The sequence below is a fragment of the Setaria viridis genome, chromosome 3 (assembly GCF_005286985.2).
Source record: "Setaria viridis chromosome 3, Setaria_viridis_v4.0, whole genome shotgun sequence".
NCBI lineage: Eukaryota > Viridiplantae > Streptophyta > Magnoliopsida > Poales > Poaceae > Setaria > Setaria viridis.
In genome coordinates, this window is record NC_048265.2 from 10,472,353 (window position 1) to 10,490,067 (window position 17,715).

At 44.3% G+C, this 17,715-nt stretch overlaps 3 protein-coding genes and 1 non-coding gene across 4 annotated transcripts; 1 reads left to right on the forward strand and 3 right to left on the reverse strand.

Annotated features, from left to right (window-relative positions):
- Positions 1–427: 427 nt before the first annotated feature.
- LOC117850191 (photosystem I reaction center subunit VI, chloroplastic) lies at positions 428–1,240 on the reverse strand. Its single transcript, XM_034731997.2, has 2 exons — positions 899–1,240; positions 428–792 (listed from the first exon to the last, which is right to left on the reverse strand). The coding sequence occupies exons 1-2, from the start codon at positions 1,151–1,153 to the stop codon at positions 613–615; spliced, it is 435 nt and encodes a 144-aa protein (XP_034587888.1). The 5' UTR covers positions 1,154–1,240; the 3' UTR covers positions 428–612.
- Positions 1,241–2,071: 831 nt separating this feature from the next.
- LOC117849682 (golgin candidate 5) lies at positions 2,072–11,773 on the forward strand. Its single transcript, XM_034731323.2, has 19 exons — positions 2,072–2,700; positions 3,246–4,441; positions 4,759–4,830; positions 5,037–5,111; positions 5,890–6,004; positions 6,312–6,373; positions 6,468–6,515; positions 6,937–7,221; positions 7,424–7,483; positions 7,569–7,652; positions 7,801–7,866; positions 8,020–8,118; positions 8,221–8,439; positions 8,766–8,853; positions 8,964–9,187; positions 9,905–9,964; positions 10,040–10,153; positions 11,250–11,324; positions 11,416–11,773. Exons 1-19 carry the CDS (start codon positions 2,556–2,558, stop codon positions 11,440–11,442), a joined length of 3,114 nt encoding a protein of 1,037 aa, XP_034587214.1. The 5' UTR covers positions 2,072–2,555; the 3' UTR covers positions 11,443–11,773.
- A 1,696-nt stretch (positions 11,774–13,469) lies between these two features.
- On the reverse strand, positions 13,470–13,551 carry TRNAS-CGA (transfer RNA serine (anticodon CGA)). The gene has a single exon. It is a non-coding gene; the product is annotated as a tRNA-Ser (tRNA).
- A 724-nt stretch (positions 13,552–14,275) lies between these two features.
- LOC117849684 (probable beta-1,4-xylosyltransferase GT43E) lies at positions 14,276–17,715 on the reverse strand. The gene is made up of 4 exons (XM_034731324.2): positions 17,357–17,715; positions 15,919–16,994; positions 15,296–15,554; positions 14,276–14,872 (listed from the first exon to the last, which is right to left on the reverse strand). Exons 2-4 carry the CDS (start codon positions 16,842–16,844, stop codon positions 14,702–14,704), a joined length of 1,356 nt encoding a protein of 451 aa, XP_034587215.1. The 5' UTR covers positions 16,845–16,994; positions 17,357–17,715; the 3' UTR covers positions 14,276–14,701.

Consider the following 17,715-nt stretch of genomic DNA (forward strand, 5'->3'; position numbering starts at 1 on the left):
TGTTACTATTATAATGTTTTATTGCTTGTAATAAAATACAATAAACATGAACAACTAAGACTCAAATAATGCCAAATAGTACACCAACAAATAGTTTACATTTTCAGACTTTTTTTGGCACCAATTTGATATTTTTTGATTTGAAATGAATTAGTTATGAATTTTTTAATGAAATGTAAACTTTTTAAATTTCTAGAAAATGCAAAACCACTCTTGAAACCACCCAAAGGGCCACATTTGCTCAGTTTTAATAGTTGGATGGTCCTCGTTGTCCGATTTTGTAGTTGTGGGTTGAAAATTAGACTTATGCTATAATTAAAGTGTGAAAATATGACTTTTTCCTTTTAAAAATCATATATTTTGTTTCATGCATGTTGTCGCACCCCAACTATCTATATACGAACTTTGGTTGATAACAAAGCCGACAGGCTGTACGAGGCACGCAGCACCAATTTTAATTGTATATGCCGGAGTACAATATCAACATCGATAAAAAGAGGCAGCGATCGAATATCAACAGGATAACAGGCAGAGATCCATGGTGATGATCGGAGCTAGCAGTACAAGCAAAGCTAGTAGGCGAATGGAGGAGGATCGGAGGAGCAACTGAACTTAGATCTTGCCGCGCGGGCCCGGCACCGGCGGCTGCTGCGGCCCCTTCTTGATCGGCAGGAGGTCCGGCGACGCCGACGCGCTGACGTAGGCCAGCAGGGATCCGCCGCCCAGCAGCAGGAACTTGAGCAGCAGGCCCCTCTTGGTGAACGGCCCCGCGAACGTCTCGAAGAACTTGCTCTGCAAACGCAGGAATCGTTCGAAGCAAACAGAGTTTTGAGTAAGATTGCGCATGCAAAAAAAACCGCAGAAATTAAGTGGATGCTGATGCATCGATCATAACAACCTGAAGCGGGTTGTAGGGCGAGGGCGCGTCGGAGCCGTAGAGGTCCCACTGCCCGGTGGTGTTGCCGATGTCGTCGAGGTCGAAGTAGACGCTCTTGTCGCCGTACTTGGCCACCACGGCGGCGCGGGGCCTGCGGGCGGAGCGGCAGGCGGCGCGGGGCGCCGGCCTGACGGCGAGCCTCCTGCCGGAGATGGAGCTGCCGCCGAGGCCCTTCACGGCGACCGGCTGCACGGAGACGGCGGCGAGGGAGGCCATGGCGTTCGCTGAGTACTGTCGAGGTTACTACCGGTAGTGTCCAAGTGCGTACGTGCGCAAACTTAATTCGGCGGATCGTGCTAAGGATCCGAGACGTGTGTGGGAAGGGGCAGCTTCGCGCGGCTCGGAGATGGCGAAGGCCCATAGGGAGGGTGCCATGTGGCCGGCTCCGGATAGGCTTATCCTCATCTCCTGATTCTGCTGCGAGCTGACTTGGCATGCCAACATGGAGCCCGCCTGCTGCACTGTACTACTAGCTTTGTTGGTTTCTGCTGTCCTTGTCCGCCTAGTCGCAACCCTCGGAATCAAATGAAGAAGAAATCACGCTCGTAACAGTTTCAGTTCTACTGATTCGGGCCTCGTGTGCAGTGCATGGATTATGAACTTATGATTGAGCCATTGACACAGAAAAGCTCCTCGTGAAATCTTGATGCTGGTAACTAGATTTAATCGGCTGCTTAATGTTTGAAGGATGGATGGTGATCACCGATCAGTGATGACTAGTCAATGTCGACTGTTTTTTTCTTGGTGTGTCAAATGGTCGAAGTATATAGCCAGGCTCTTTAGTTTAGGCCCAACACAGCTTCTAATCAGACTATTGGGCTTAGCCTGATCGAACCAACTTCTTGAAGGCCGAACGGGCCCAAAACTTCCTGTGGATTTCGATTCCACGCGAAGCAACAGCCCACGCGAGCCTCACCCGCTTACGAGGAGTACCCTCTTTCCTTTCTCTCCTCTGACAGGCCCACACGGCCATGCCGTACGACGCCCAGGTTTGGTTGGCCAGGTAGGCTGCGTGTACTGCTCGCAGTCTTGAAGATGACGCAGGCAGCACGAGCGAAGGGACGAGTCCCACTCGCACCCGCACGGCCGCACCGCACGTCAAGACCGGCTCAGCTCCGGCCGGTCGAGATCCACCGATCCACTCCGCCTCACTGCACCGAGCCGAGCGGGGCGCGCGGGCGGCTCAGATCACACCGCACCGGCGGGCGATCACCGACGCCGACGCGGCGCCCCCACGCCAACGGCCGAACGCACCATACAAGCTCGCCGTCGTGCTCCCCGACCCAACCCAACCCCACCCACTCCTCCCTCCCGCAGCTACATCTCCCGCCTCGCCACCGCGCGGCGGGAGCTCGCCGAAGAGCTTCCTCCGCTCCCGCCCCGCGCCTCCCGTCCGCAGCCACGTCGGCTTCCCGCCGACCGCCTCGCGTTCTCGCGGTTTCCTGGTTCAGCTGAATTTGTTGGCGGGGCGAGGCTGCGGAGCCAGATCCCGCCCGTTCGCGCGCCTGGGACGGGGCGGTGGATCGGCTGGGCGGATCAGATCTATGCCCGAGATCTAGGGTGGCTGGTGCGGAGGTGGAGGTGGTGAGCCGGCGGTAATCGGAGGCCGGGGACAGGGATGGCGTGGTGGTCGGGGAAGGTGTCGCTGGGCGGGCTGCAGGACATCGCCGGAGCCGTCAACAAGATCAGCGAGAGCGTGAAGAACATCGAGAAGAACTTCGACAGCGCGCTCGGCCTAGAGGAGAAGCGCGACGATGAAGAAGGTACGATACGGACTCACTAATGCTACAACCCTCCATCCTGCCATTCGCCTATGTAGTGTATGGGGAGGCATTGGTGCATGCTTGGCTGTGTATTGACATTATAGTCCTGTTAGAATTGACGCTGATGGAGCGATCAGTGGTATTAGTTGTTACGTTCAATTGATATCTGACCGGTCTGTGGACTGTGGTGGTTGATAATTGGCATATGTCCAATTATTTATCACTTGGTTTTGGCAAAAAATTGCTTATCACTGGTTTCATTTCAATGTATTGTCCAAATTCGGTCTATGAGTTTGATGAATTGTGTACTATTGATTTGCTTTGGCAGTTCTTCAAACTCTCTTACCAGTGTTGGAAGTGTAACGGATTTTGCATTCTTTCTGAGTTGCTGAATTCTGTAGTATTGATTGGTTTAGGCAGTTTAAGCAATAACTTTATGCTTGCCTTTTTTTTACTGTTTCCTATGGATAGTTAAAGTTACCTTAACATTATTTTTTTACATGGTTATCAACATGCTCAAATAGAATGTTTATTTGTTAATGCAGCTTCTGGATCACGGACGTCCAACTCTGATAGAATGGGATTCTTCAATCCTGTCATGGCTTTCATGGGACAAAATGGCGAGGAGGATGGAACTGATGTATCAGAAAAGCCACAATCTCCAAAGAATTCGTCCCCAGAGGAAGAAAATCATAGCACCTCCACTAAGCAACGGACATCTGAGGTAGATGCTTCTGAAGTATCAGGAACAATAAAATCTCCAAAGCAGCCTTCAAAATTGGAAGAAGCTCACAGCAGCATCTCCACTGAGTCACCTGTTTCTGAGCAATCCATGACGCCACAAACTTCAACACATCCTTCAGCAGCAGAAGAAAAGCTTGATGGCTCTGCTGAGTCACCCATATCTAAGGAGGAAGATTTTGAAGCATCAGAAACGTCACAATCTCTGTCGCATCCTTCACCACCGGAAGAAACTCATAGTGGCTCCATCGAGGATATAAGTTCAGTTATGAATGAGAACCAGGACAATCAAGATAGGAAACATTCTGGCCCTAGTGATGAAGCACTGCCGAATCAGCTTGGAGAGTCTGCTGGAGACGTCCCTGATGGTACAGCATCTTCTTCACCTACCAAAATAGATCAGTCAGGTGACACCGAAACAGGGGAATCTATTCATACTGGTCAGGAAGACGCATCTGATGGGAGCCCCTCGCAATCACAACCAGCAGAGTCCACGTTAGCTAGTTCAGATGATATAATTGAAGCTGAGGACAAGATTGCTCAAAAATCTGATGCCCCAAAAGAAATGAGTAGTCCACAGGATGGCAGCAATAAGGTAGACAAAACTACTAATCTTGAAGTCAAAGTACGTGATGGCAGCATTAATACTGAAAAAAATAAGGAAGAAAGCAATAAGATAGTGGCAGGGACAGCATCTGTTGTTGGACAGGAGGAGAATGTATCGGAGCAGCCCGTTGACTTCAAATCAAAGTCCATAATTGCAGAGCATGATTCACATTCGCAGAATGAGTCGGTGGTCAATTCGACAGATATGCCTGCTGGACTAGTGGAAGATTCTCCTGCGAATGATTTTAAAAAAGAAGAAAAGATTCAGGAATCTGTTGGAAGCACAAATTCTCCGACTCCGGAATTTGCTGGTTCTGTTGCTGAGCTAGAGAAATTAAGACGTGAAATGAAGATGATGGAAGCTGCATTGCAAGGTGCTGCAAGACAATCGCAGGTATCATTTCCACATGCCCTAATCTCTGCTCTGGCAATTCAGTTAAAGCTTTTGGAGTTGTATGCTAACAAAGTTACCCTCAGATTATTTCCCACATAGAAGAGAATATTTTTAATTTGTGAATTCATACTTTTTGTGGAAAAGAAGGGAAGCATTTTAGCAATTTGTGCAATTCCTGTTTTATGATTATTGAGTGGACATTAGTACATTTGAAAACATTTAATAGTTTACGGGTCCCATCTTCTTTCATTTAGTCGCATCGTACTTGTCTCTTTAATATTCACTTTGTGCCTAACAGCACTTAATTCTTTCCACAGTCCAAAGCTGATGAAATTGCAAGATTGATGAATGAGAATGAGCAACTCAAAGCAACAATTGATGATCTCAAGGTATGTTTGTGAGCATATTTTCCATCTTTTGCTTCTGGAAGCACTACATGGCATCTTAAATTTGGATATTGCCGCTGTTTTTAGTAAAATTCTGTGGAAGCTGAATGATATGAATGTTGGAAAACTGTTCTCTGGATTGATCATTAAAGCTGCAGTGCACTTAAACATTTTTAATCTTCGATTGATTGGTTTTTAATATGATACAGAGTAAGTCGTCTGAAGCAGAAATGGATGCGCTTAAGGATGAATATCACCAGAGAGTAGCAACTCTTGAAAGGAAGGTGAGGCACATTACCACTTGTTACTTGATGGTCCCAAAAAAAACTTGTTACTTGATGATTCTATAGTCACTTGTGGCTTCCAGATTTAGAGTAATGACCATTAGCGAAGGTGTAGTTACACAATGCTACGATTTTACCCATTAGTTCTTGAATGGACAGTGTTACACTTGCATGCATTATTGCAACTGTATCGCCTGCTTTTTTGCGTGATGGTCCAAATTTGTTACTCTTTGTGCTAGTTGTGGGAATAGCTTATGATTTTCTTCTGTGTTTAACAACCAGCTATTTAGCTACACCACTCACCAAGGATAGATTGGTTGATATGTGATGAATGCTATGTGAAGTTGATCAGCAAGCTTCATTTCCTTTTTCTGTTGTTCCAGAAAATCAGTAGTAAAAAACAATCTTTATTCTTGAGACATTATTTTTTGGTATAATCACCAGAAATGTAAACTAGATTCAGTCCTCGTGTTTTCTGGCTGCTAGTCTTGAAGATTTTTTTTACTGTTCATGCATTTATTCTAATTCATGTTGGTTGAGACAAATTTAATGATAAAAGGAGAAACAACAGTAAGCTGCATTTTGGGATCAATGAAATGCCACTGCCAGGACGCCATATAAGTTACTAGAGTGTGTTTTCTCTGTCCTTTTCTTTCCTTTTCTATTTTCTGGTTCAACCTGTACAGTTATTTTCCTTTTTTGCCATGGTTCATCTATACATTATTATATTATGCTTAGGGCATAATCTTTTGTAATTTGCGCGCCTTGATGTGTCTAGGTGTATGCACTAACTAAAGAACGGGATACACTAAGGAGAGAACAGAATAAGAAAAGTGATGCAGCTGCCCTTTTGAAAGAAAAGGATGAGATTATCACTCAGGTCATGGCTGAAGGTATGCAGGACCTATGTATTATGCCTATTCTACTATGTTCATGGTGAATCAATGTTAGATCTCATTATTCAAAGGTCTGTCCTAGTGTCATGTCGTGAATACACAAATCATTGTTTCTCTTTGTTAAATTCTAATGACTTTTTCAAGCATTGGTACCACCATGGAATACAATATATCATGCTGATGTTACTTCTTATGCTGCAAAGTCCAGATGCCCAATTAGATCCCCAGTAAATATTTCCACTTTATTTTGAGTTGGTTTTGAGCCATCTATTGACATCAACATCTTGTTTTTACTATGAAACAGGTGAGGAGTTATCCAAAAAGCAAGCTGCTCAAGAAGCCACAATACGAAAACTGAGGGCACAGGCATGGACTAAAACTCTATGCCATGCTCAAATAATAAAATGCTTTGCTCAGTATGACCAATTGTGCTACTTTTTTGTTCTTCTGTTGAAGCTAGATTCGTGAGCTTGAAGAAGAAAAACAACGGCTGAACTCAAAGATCCAGGTAAAACAAATACACTTTTTTAATTTTTAATGTAATCCAAACTGAGTTCTTTTCTTATTGACGTTGTGATGCAAAGTAATTAAAATCTGCTTACCTTTTTGAAAATCATGAACAATACATATTTTTGCTGGATTTCATAATATGGAGTCAGTTTTTTCTCCTCTTTGTTACTTTTGATATGACCTGATGCTGTGGTGCATTTAAACTGGGGTTTACATCACATGTATTTCATGATGTGGTTGCAATCAAAGAAGCTTACCTGTATAGCTGTTTTTTGTGATCATATAGAAATTACACAAGCTTTTCTCCCCATATTATGTTTAGATAGATGGAGCGAAGTTAGTTCCGTTTCTTGAACAAGATGTCGTGTTCTGTTTGTCCTCAAAAGTAGGCATGCACTTAGCAATTTATGACTAAACAGGTTGAGGAGACTAAGGTTGAGAGCATTAAGAGAGACAAGGCAGCAACTGAGAAGTTGCTTCAAGAAACGATAGAAAGAAATCAGACTGAACTTGCAGCTCAGAAGGAATTCTACACCAATGCTCTTAATGCAGCTAAAGAGGCTGAGGCATTGGCTGAAGCAAGAGTCAACAGCGAAGCCAAAGTTGAACTGGAGAGCCTTTTAAGAGAAGCTGGCGAAAAAGAAAATATGCTGATTAAGACAATTGAGGAGTTGAGGCATTCTCTTACCAGGCAAGAACAGGAGGTAAATGCTGAACATTTATATCCAGACCTTTTACCTAACTGTTAATATCCTTAGTAGATGTAACTACTTTATTTGCTGACCTGACTGTAATCTATGCCATCTAGCTGTATGCCTCAAGAGTAGTGACCTATTTGACCATCTACTTTGTAGCTGTTCAATGTCAGTTCCATTGACTGTAACTGTTTCTTTGGGTCCGTTTCAGGCTGCTTTCAGGGAAGAAAGGCTAAAAAGGGACTATGACGATCTTCAAAAGCGGTATCAAGTAAGCAAGGCTCTTCTTGGTTAGCTGGTACCGAGCTGTAAAATAGTCATGGACCAATTCTCACTTTCGCTATTTAATACTTCAGGCCAGTGAACTTCGTTATAATGAACTGGTCACACAAGTTCCTGAGTCTACCAGACCACTCCTGAGGCAAATTGAAGCAATGCAGGTATTGGTCTTTCTATGTGGCTTTTCTTAAACTTATTTCACGTTTAGTTTGTTATTTATTCTTGGTGTATTTGTCGCACTTCTGCTTTCCCCCCCATATTGAGCTCCTGTTGCTTTTGTTTTAATCAATTGTGTGATAATGTTAACAGGAGACTGCTGCTCGTAGGGAGGAAGCATGGGCTGGTGTGGAGAGAACCTTAAACTCTCGCCTTCAGGTTTGTTAAAAAATGTGTTTTACTGTAGCTGCATAAAAGTAATGAAGAAAACTTGAAGTATAAGGGTTCTGTCAACTTAATGCATCAGGCAGAAATACAGGAAGATATATTTGAAGAACATAGTATAATCTGTTCTTTTTCTTGAATATGCAGGAAGCAGAAGCTAAAGCTGCTGCTGCAGAAGAAAAGGAGCGGTCTGTAAATGAGCGATTGTCACAAAGTTTATCCCGGATAACTGTTCTTGAGACACAGGTTTGCGCGTTAATCTCTTGCAAAAAATGCTACTATTAGGGTTTTAAACCTCAGTTTTAGATTTATAGTCAAGTAATGTTGGGATGACTATGGTATATGCAGATTACAATTCTTAGAACAGAGCAGACACAGCTGAGCCGATCTCTTGAGAAGGAGAGGCAGAGAGCATCTGAAAGTAGACAGGAGTACCTTGCAATTAAAGAGGAGGCAGCGATACAAGAAGGACGGGCCAAACAACTCGAAGAAGAAATAAAGGAGCTTAGGGCTAGGCACAAGAAGGAGATGCAAGAAGCAGCAGAACACAGGGAACTGCTTGAGAAGGTAGTTAACTATTACCTTCAATAATTTCAGAAAAATATCGTTTTACTAGTTATGTGTTTGATTGATTTGAGAACTGTGTATGAAAGTGATGTTTTCTTGCCAATTTCATTAATAAACCTAATTTTAACTTAGTAAATCGCATAATTTCTTTAGGATCTTTGGTTTTCTTTCACTTGAACAGTTTTTTAATGTCACTAATTATACGATTGCTATGAAAAAATGATAAGAAATTATCAGGCCGGTTTACCTTGCTTCTTCGTGCATGATCAACTTAATTAGAAATTTAGAAAGCCTGCAATAATTTCTTTCATGAATTGCACTTTCAGGACCTTGAAAGGGAAAAGGCTGCTAGGGCAGAAATTGAGAAGACATCTTCCCGTGAAGCACCTAAAGTTCCACTTCCTGATCAAACAAGTACACATTTTATTTTATTCCAATTAATTTATGCGAGTGAGACCCTACTTCTTTGCCTCTCTTTGGTACCTTACCATCCCTCTAACAATTTCCTGTTTTGCTCTTCAAAGGAAATGCCCCTCTCAGAAAGCTCTCTAGTTCTGGAAGTATAAATAGTCTGGAAGAAAGCCATTTCCTTCAAGCATCATTGGATTTATCTGACAATGCTTCATTAGAGAGGAGAATGTCTTCAGAAAGTAATATGTCATATTATCTGAGGACCATGACTCCAAGTGCTTTTGAATCAGCACTTCGTCAGAAGGATGGAGAGCTGGCTTCTTACATGTCACGCTTGGTATGTATATGCGTCCTCCTGTTATTTCACCTCAAACTGTTTAGTTCTGCAGTTAGTACCCCATTAAGTTTTGTCACCTTTCTCCTGCTGGTAAACAATCATAGTGAACTTTAAGAAACTCACAGTAGTTGATTATTAGAGCTGGGGCTGCAGTAAGTATATAAGTTTGAAAACTATGGATGATTTTCACTGTACAACTGAGTTTATTCTTGTCCAAAATATATCTTCACACTACTTTTTTTAAAAAATGGTGCAACTTTCAAAATGCCTGCACAGTTAAGCCAACCGTATTTTTGCCAAAAACTGGCTACATGACTTCTATCTAACAGCATCTAAAATTTAGTAGGTTATTTATTGCCTGGAAATGATATCTGCTGCCTAGCTGTGTCATATCCCGCACTGGTTCGAAAATCCTTAGTACCTTCAGATCTATACACATAATCTTGCGGATCATGTCTAGAAGTGGGAGTTGCTGTTTTGGGTGGTTTCGGAATCATATTCTGATAAAGAAATGTTCCTACAATATATGAAGTCATATGTGCTTCGCTGTTGGCAACCTTTCAAGCTATATTATTTCTTTCATATTGTTTGTTTAATATTGATTAAGGCGGAAGTCACTAAAAAAATTCATGATTTTATTTTTTTTTCATTTGTTACCCTGATCTGATCTGATCTGAACGTTTTTTCTCTGAAAATGATGTTGGTGGTGTGTTTCAGGCCTCTTTGGAATCTATTCGGAATTCACTGGCAGAGGAGTTGGTGAAAATGACAGAACAAGTAAATCCTGGCATTCCAATCAGAGTTTTACTTCTTTATCTGTATGTGTGCAAACTGAACTGAACTTTTATGCAGTGTGAAAAGTTACGGACAGAAGCTGCTGCTCTGCCTGGCTTAAGGGCTGAATTGGAAGCTCTGAAACAAAGACACTTTCAAGCTCTAGAACTTATGGGTGAACGTGATGAAGAGGTATCGCTCTCGCTCCCATGCAACGCATCATAAGCTGTCACTAATCAGTAATTGATTGGCTGGTTTCTGTTTACATTTTCTTGGGTACATTCTGCCTATAAGGCTATAACCTTATGAAGCTAGGAGTGAAAATGGTTCAGGTATAACCAGCTGGTCAGGAGGGGCCTGCAGCACCCCCCGGCATGCCTGTTCTGTGACCAAGCGCAGGAAACAGCCCCACACCTGCTGTTAGCTTGTTTTTTAACCAGACAAATTTGGACTTCTCACATCTCAATCTGGTAGTTGATGTGCCGGTAAACTCCTCTAGCTTCTCGGCTTGGTGGGGCAAAGTCATTAGAGCTGCTCCAAATCAGTGGCGAAAGGGTTTAAATTCGCTCATCATTTTGGTGGCTTGGGAGATTTGGAAACATAGAAATTCTTGCATGTTTGAAGGTGTTCTCCCTAACTCCCAGGTGCTCCTGCAGGCCATAACAAATGAAAGCACCCTGTGGTGCTTGGCTGGAGCTTCTAAGCTCAAAGAGCTGCTTCTAGGTCGCTTGTAGCACCATCTTAGGCTTGGTGCTCTCTGGTCGGTCTTTCCTTGTTTTGGGTGTGTAGTGTTTTGTGAGTGTTGGGGTGTGTTCGGTACTTAGTCTGGGGGCTCTCCCCTCTCTATGTACTTTCTTTTCTATCTTAATGAAATGACATGCAGCTCTCCTGCGTAGTTCGAGAAAAAAAAAAGAAAATGGTTCAGGTAAGCTCAGCCAACAGGCATAGGCTTATGAATGTTGTATGGGTCTAGTTATCAGTCCTGACAAAAACTAGTTTGTTTTATAAGCTGGGAAACAGGACCCTTTCAGGATCGTAGGGGGTATGATGAATTCAAGAAAGAGTTAAAGTGTCAGCAATGCATTTTACACGTTTGCATTATGCAATAGTGAAAAGTTGGTTGGTAATTATTTGTAAGCTAGAGTATTGAACATAGTGGTAACAGTGTGCAGTATGGAATGCAAACACTCATTTGCGGTTAAGTTTGAAAAATAAGAAGTGCATAAAGAAACTATGTAAAAGTACTTTTTATTCTAAAATGTACTTTAATTTTGATTCTGTTTTGCAGCTGGAAGAACTAAGAAATGATATCGTTGACCTAAAAGAGATGTACAGGGAGCAAGTGGATCTTCTCGTTAGCCAGGTTTGAGTCTTGCTTATCTGCTGAAACCGCACCTTTTACGACAAAGGCCTACATGAGCCGTTGCCCTAACCCATGTTTTTCCCTTTACCAGCTCCAGGCATTGGGTGCTCGTGTATAGTGCTGGTACGGCTTTGTCGTGTCATCAAATTCTTGTTCAGTGCATTGACCAAGTCCAAGATAACAGGTCAGAGACTTGAGAATGTTTATTCAAAATTTTGTAACCATACAACGACACTCAAAATATTCGTTTGTATACATCTTATGATCTTAAGCAGCTTCGGTGTTGGGTTTAGGAGGATACGTTGTTGTATACTAGGCTGAATAGTTTCACAGTTTTACGTGTATTCTTTGCGATTTGTTTTCATCTAGTGTATCGAATTTGAGAATCCATTTGCAATGTGTACCTCAGAGGAATGCAATCAATAATATCAAGAGCCCCTTTTGTCGCTTTTCATGTTTTCTAAGTTTTATTCTTCCGATCGGACATGGAAACCATGTTGAAGGCAAATACAGTAATGAGTTACAACAATGATTATTCCAGAGTTTCTGTTCAAGCCTTCCAAAGTTTCATCTCTCTCTCTCTCTCTCTCATCTCCTTCCCCATTGTCAGCAAAGATATAAAAGAGAGTAGGGAAATTCTGTTTGAAAGTAGTGTCCACATGCTCCTCATCAAATCAAATCTCGCCTAACTAATGCAAATTCGAAGACAAATTTGTTTTTAATCGTAGCGCGGATAGACGATACAAAATCCTTATCTCCACACTTGCAATATATTTATTCAGATCTTTATTTTTTATAACTGTAGCATGTCAGCATGTGTAATTTGTCATGCTACACAGCAGTGAAACGCGCAGCTCGGCAGAACAAAGCCGAAGCCACGACGCCGTAATGCAGCCGGCGTGCCGGCGGTCGGTCCGCCTCCGCCCCGAGCCTCCTGACGCGCGACGCGAGCGCGCCAACCTTGGGCCGGGCCGCGTGCACCACCCGCACCGCGGCCTTGACCACGGCGTACACGGCGACCGCGCGCGCCAGCCTCAGGTCGGCCGCGGCCGCGGCGGCGACGCGCGCGGCCGGCCCCGCGAGCCCGCGCGCGTCGGAGGCCGCGAGCGCGAGCGCCGCGAGCAGCGCGCCGGCGAGGAAGGCCAGCAGCGCCAGGGAAACGGCGGCGAGGAGCGCGCCGGAGAAGGCGCAGCCGTAGAGGAGCGCGACTAGGAGGAGGTCCAGGTGATGCGTCGCCATCTCGCCGCGGGCACGCTGCTGTGCACGGGGTAGCTGATCTCGCGAGCCAGCGAAGGTGCCCGCGGGCGGACCAGCTGAGAAGGAGGCGTACGCGGACCATCATGAGTGGCATTCGATGCTGGTGATACCTTTCGATTCTTTGGGGTTTTCTGTTGCCTGCAGAGAGCGTTTGGTATGCTTCAGACGGTGGCAACGAAGCAGGAAGGTACTAGACATGGAAAGGTTGCAGTGTTTGCCACGAGAAATAGCTCAGAGCTCCGTGCATCGTATGGTTGTTTCCGTGGGGTTAGTTGGTTGACAGCCGGGTGATGTGGCAGCTGAACCATAGTGCCGGCGAAACTCGAAAGCATCCCCGGAAGTAGCCGGGTGCTTGGATGCTGGATTAGCCTGTATTGGTCACTAACTGGTCGTTCACAATGATTCTCGCTGCAAATGAGCTGGACTCACCTGATATGCGATGCATATAACAATACAAGAGACAGTGGTCCGATGTATCCAAGAACGAACGGTCAATGACCGTGCCTGTACGTTGCTGATGTCGATTTGCCCATTGGCATCGTCAAGCGTATGACTTGAGCAGAGGCCACCAGCCCAACTCAAATGTTGCCAAAAGAAAGCCATTCAGATTCAGGTAGCAGGCCGAAGAAGCGCCCTTCAGTAGCTGTCAGAACATAGACACGCACTAGCTGGTCCTGCAGACGTCGCTCTAGCTCGATCCTTTACCATGACTCCATGAGATCTGTTTGCTGCAAAAGAAATTCAAACAAAATTTAGCACCAAATTCATAGATAAAAAATTAAATTAAATATTGATAAATATATTGAAAAATGACATTTAAAAACGTAGATAAAAATAAGTACAAGAAGCCAGGAAAAATACGAGGAGAATTGGGGGAAAAACGTAAATCGTCGACAGCAGGATTCGAACCTGCGCAGGCAAAGCCCAACAGATTTCGAGTCTGTCTCCTTAACCACTCGGACATATCGACGCTTGTGTCTTTGCAATTTTTTCCTATTTTATAACATAAAGTGTTAGTCATTACAAATCCATCAGTTCATCCTGAACTAGTGTAGACCCATCTTTGACCTCATGTAAGATCACTGTATGAAACAGTCAAGCCTTCAGCATAGAACACAGATCGTGTGCTAGAACATGTCTACGCACAGAGTCCTGGTATCTTGTTTCCCTGTAGTTGAAACTCTGGTGTAATTTCGGTTTGTGAAATGCTCATGCTTGTAAAAAAAAAACAGACTTGCACCATTAAAAAGTCACAACAGCTCTGACGAAAAGAATCCAAGATACGCCGTAGCATACATTCATACCGCCGTTCAGTACGCCTGACCTGTGTCGGCCGAGAGGTTTATCAAATGACCAAGAAATCAGACCTCAAACAGGCCAACCTCTTTTGAAGGTAACAAACAGGCCAACCTCACTGTTACAAATCACAAGCGTAGTGTTGCAATGCCATTGCTTCGTGGGAAAGCAACCCGTGAAAAGCCAACAAACGACTGGATCAACAGCTCAAAAGGTTAGCTTAGGAGGGCAGGCCTCAGTATCCGTTCCGGCTATATTAGCCTCAACTTCACCTGTTTTGCATAAAACGAGGCAATGTAGCACGAAACCATTTTGTAAGCCGAAAAGGTTAAAATGAACTTGAAGCCACTATTTTTGGCTTCACCGGTGTTCCCTTCCAAACGGGGAATCTCTTCACGTATCAAGACGGTATTTGCCTTTGCTCTTAAACAGTTTCAATGTATGCGAGCTTTTACATCTGTAAGGTAACACATATGCAAAAACAGAAGAACCTAAAAAAACACTCTACATGCAGTATCTAGCTGGTGAATATAAGGAGAGAGAAAAAAATAAAGAGCATAAAAGGAATACACAAAAGAAAGAGAAGAAAAAGATCCTGTCTTGATTGGCCCTGCAACAGATCTGACAATGCTGAAGGCAGATCTCTGCACGTAATATCCATGTAATCTTTGGTGCAACCTCTTCAGGATGGCATCATCCAGCAACCCAACTGGGAGTCTGGAAGTTGAAATTTCGAACCATCGTGCCACTGGAAACGTCCTTTGAGCTTCTGGCTGACTGAGAAAAATCACCTCTCGGAGCAGACATAGTGCAGCAGCAAGAAACTATATTACAGGCATGTTGGCTTCTAGGTACTTATATAGTGCCCAGCCTGTGGGGTAGTTTAGTTGAGGAGGTTCCAGGTTGAAATTCCAGACCATAACCCTGTTGCAATTGTCTGGAAGACCCTCTATTTGGCGTTCATTTTTAACAAGCTTCTCTATAAATCTCGACTCCTGCAAAGAGACATGTCAGGCCAGAACATTTTCTCATTATTATGATCAAGTAGACAAGTAGAACTCAATTGTAGATATAACTTTTCACCATACAGTTTGTTAGCCATGATGCATTCCAATTTGTTTGATTATAGTATAAATGGTGACAGCTTGAAGAGATCCATAAGATACTTATGGTTTCTTCTGATTTTCTTCGTTATAAATCTTATATGATTGGAGGAGCAAAAATGTATTATGCTCTGTAGCAAAATTGGTCATTTCTGCGGATAACTACTGCTAATCATCTATGCAGTATGCTGTATGGAGAGCTGTAAGATGAGTGCTGATTTTACCCAATTGAAGTTCCATCAACTATGTGAAAAACTACTTAAATCTGATAACTGCAGTTCACTGTTTACATTAGAAGTTTAGATAAAAACACACCTGCAAACCACCTCTTCCACCTGAGTGGACTATAACAGAATCCATAGCTGGGCGGTTCCATCTCTGAGGGTCCCACAACATTGTACTGTTGAAAGCAAATGCAGAGAAACCAATTGGGAATCGACGAATCATACTCTTCTTTAGAGCTGTCTGGATTGTGTGCCATCCAGTGACTCGGCTACCTTTACAAATAGGGCCTTCCAAAACTGCCCTATACTTAGTTCCAACATGGATTGCTACAGGCCACGAGCCAAAGCGCCTGAAAAAAGCATAGCGGTTCATGAGAAGGGAAGCAGGGGTGTCTCATTTAAATTCTACTGAAATATGGCTAGGCTAGCAGATCTTTTGACCTGAAACTTTTGGTTAGCGGTTTCAGAACAGACATCAGAGCATTGTGGTTTTCTGGCTGCATCATTCATATCAAGACTAACTTGATGCTCTTATGAGTCAACAAAACACACATCTTTTGTGTTAAGCTAAAGGGTAAAAATTAAAATCTCTATATAAATTACATGGATAAAACTTTCTAACAGCTAAATATGAACCATCAAGGCAATCTGTAGATAAGTTCACTACAAGTATACCAGTACAGCAAGAAAAAAAAAATGCTGTAGCGTTCTGACCTGATTTTCTGCATTTCTTCAAATACATCAGCTGAGTATGACCGCTCTTCATCTGCAAAATGCATTATACCATCCAGGTGATGCTTTTTGACATGATAGATTGCATTATTCCTTTGACAGACAGCGATCTTTCGTACACTTGTAGTATTCTTTCTACATATAAGATGCCTGTACATAACCCCAGAAGACCTCAGAATCTCTGCTGTTTCATAGGACTGTTCAGGCCATTCCACCACTAACCACAAAAGAGGTGCATGTACATCTTTCAAGACATGGGCTAACCGATTCAAGTAATATGGCTGTTGTGGCCGAACAGAAGTAATTGTCACGATTATCAACAGCTTCTTCACAGCGATGTCTGATTCTTTAATAGCAGGTAATGCACGTGTTGATTCAGCAAAATCTGCCTCGTCATCCAACATTGCAGGAACTGGAGGGCTCTCTCCAACTTCTGGCTCATCAATCAGTTCGACCTCTTTCTCGACTACAACTGTCTCCAACTCCTTAACTTTAGTATCCATCATCTCCGCCTCAATCACATTCTCGTGGAACGGAAGCCTTTCATTTTCAGAGACAATTTTCTTATACACATCAACCGAGAAGAATGGCATGAAGCCAATGAAAATGCCAACCATGAAACACAGCAACAGATGAATTGCGGCTCTCTTGCAGCTCAATCCCCTTGTTTTCGATCTCTCCTGAGATCGAATATGCCTATGGGACGTCATACCTGCCCATGCAGATTTTAGCTTGCTTGACAACAGGAAAAAGTCCAAGGACACCACCGAGGCCAGCAACCCCCTCATTGCAACATAGGACTGTGAATACAGCAGTTTTGGGGACGGTGAGGGGTCATTAAACTCGGACCAGTCCCTAACCGACCCTTCCCGTAGGATAATCCCGCTGTTCCTTCGAGTGGACACCATTCCCGAATCAAGGTTTCGTTACGCATGTATTCCTCCTGAAGTACTCTCAAAAGCACAAGCCCTTTAGTCCACAATTGCTGCACTTTCTGTCCTTTCTAATCACGTGAAAACAGGGGTGCGGATTTTCGAAGGTAATCAAATCAATTGTACCTGCAAAACAACCAGTTTCCAGAACTACCTCAGCTCAGCTCAAAGATCAAACAATACATGGTCTTTGTGTCATCACAGCAAGCCAAATTGCAAGAGCAGCAAGATCCAAAGCTAAAGGTACCCAAGGCTGAAGGCTCTAGGAGCTAAGAAGATCGCCTTAAAAAAACAAGTCATTTCTCCCAAACCAGCAGCGGCGGACCTTAACGGAAATTAGCTGAACTGTGGGAAATTAACTGCTACAAGCACTCCACCGCGCCGCGCGGCACGGGAATCCGGAACTAGCCGGACGGATCGGATTCCGCAGGGCAAAGCAAGCCAGCAGCCCGTCCAAGCAAGCAAGCAGGGTGCAGGGGCTTCCTTACCAGGGAAGGAAGACACCAGCCTGCGCCCAGGCCCGGGGGCGGATCTCCACTCGGCGGCGGCCCGGGGTGGCGATGGCGAGCGCAGGAAGCGGCGCGAGGAGGAGGCCTGATCCAGATGCAGGGCTTTTGCTCCGCGTACGGCAGCCGCGGTGCGGTGGGGGTGGCTGGCTGGCTGGCTCTCCCTCGAGGGTGCTGGGCGCCTTCCCACGCCTCTCCTTTTCCTCGGCCCTCTGCTGTTGAGCTGTTCTCGGCTCCGGCTTGACCTCTCCCTCTCCTCCCTCCCCCACCTTTCTCTCTCCACGCTAACCGAGACAGACAGGGGGAGTTGGTGAGGGCGTGAGGCGATGGGTAGATAGAAA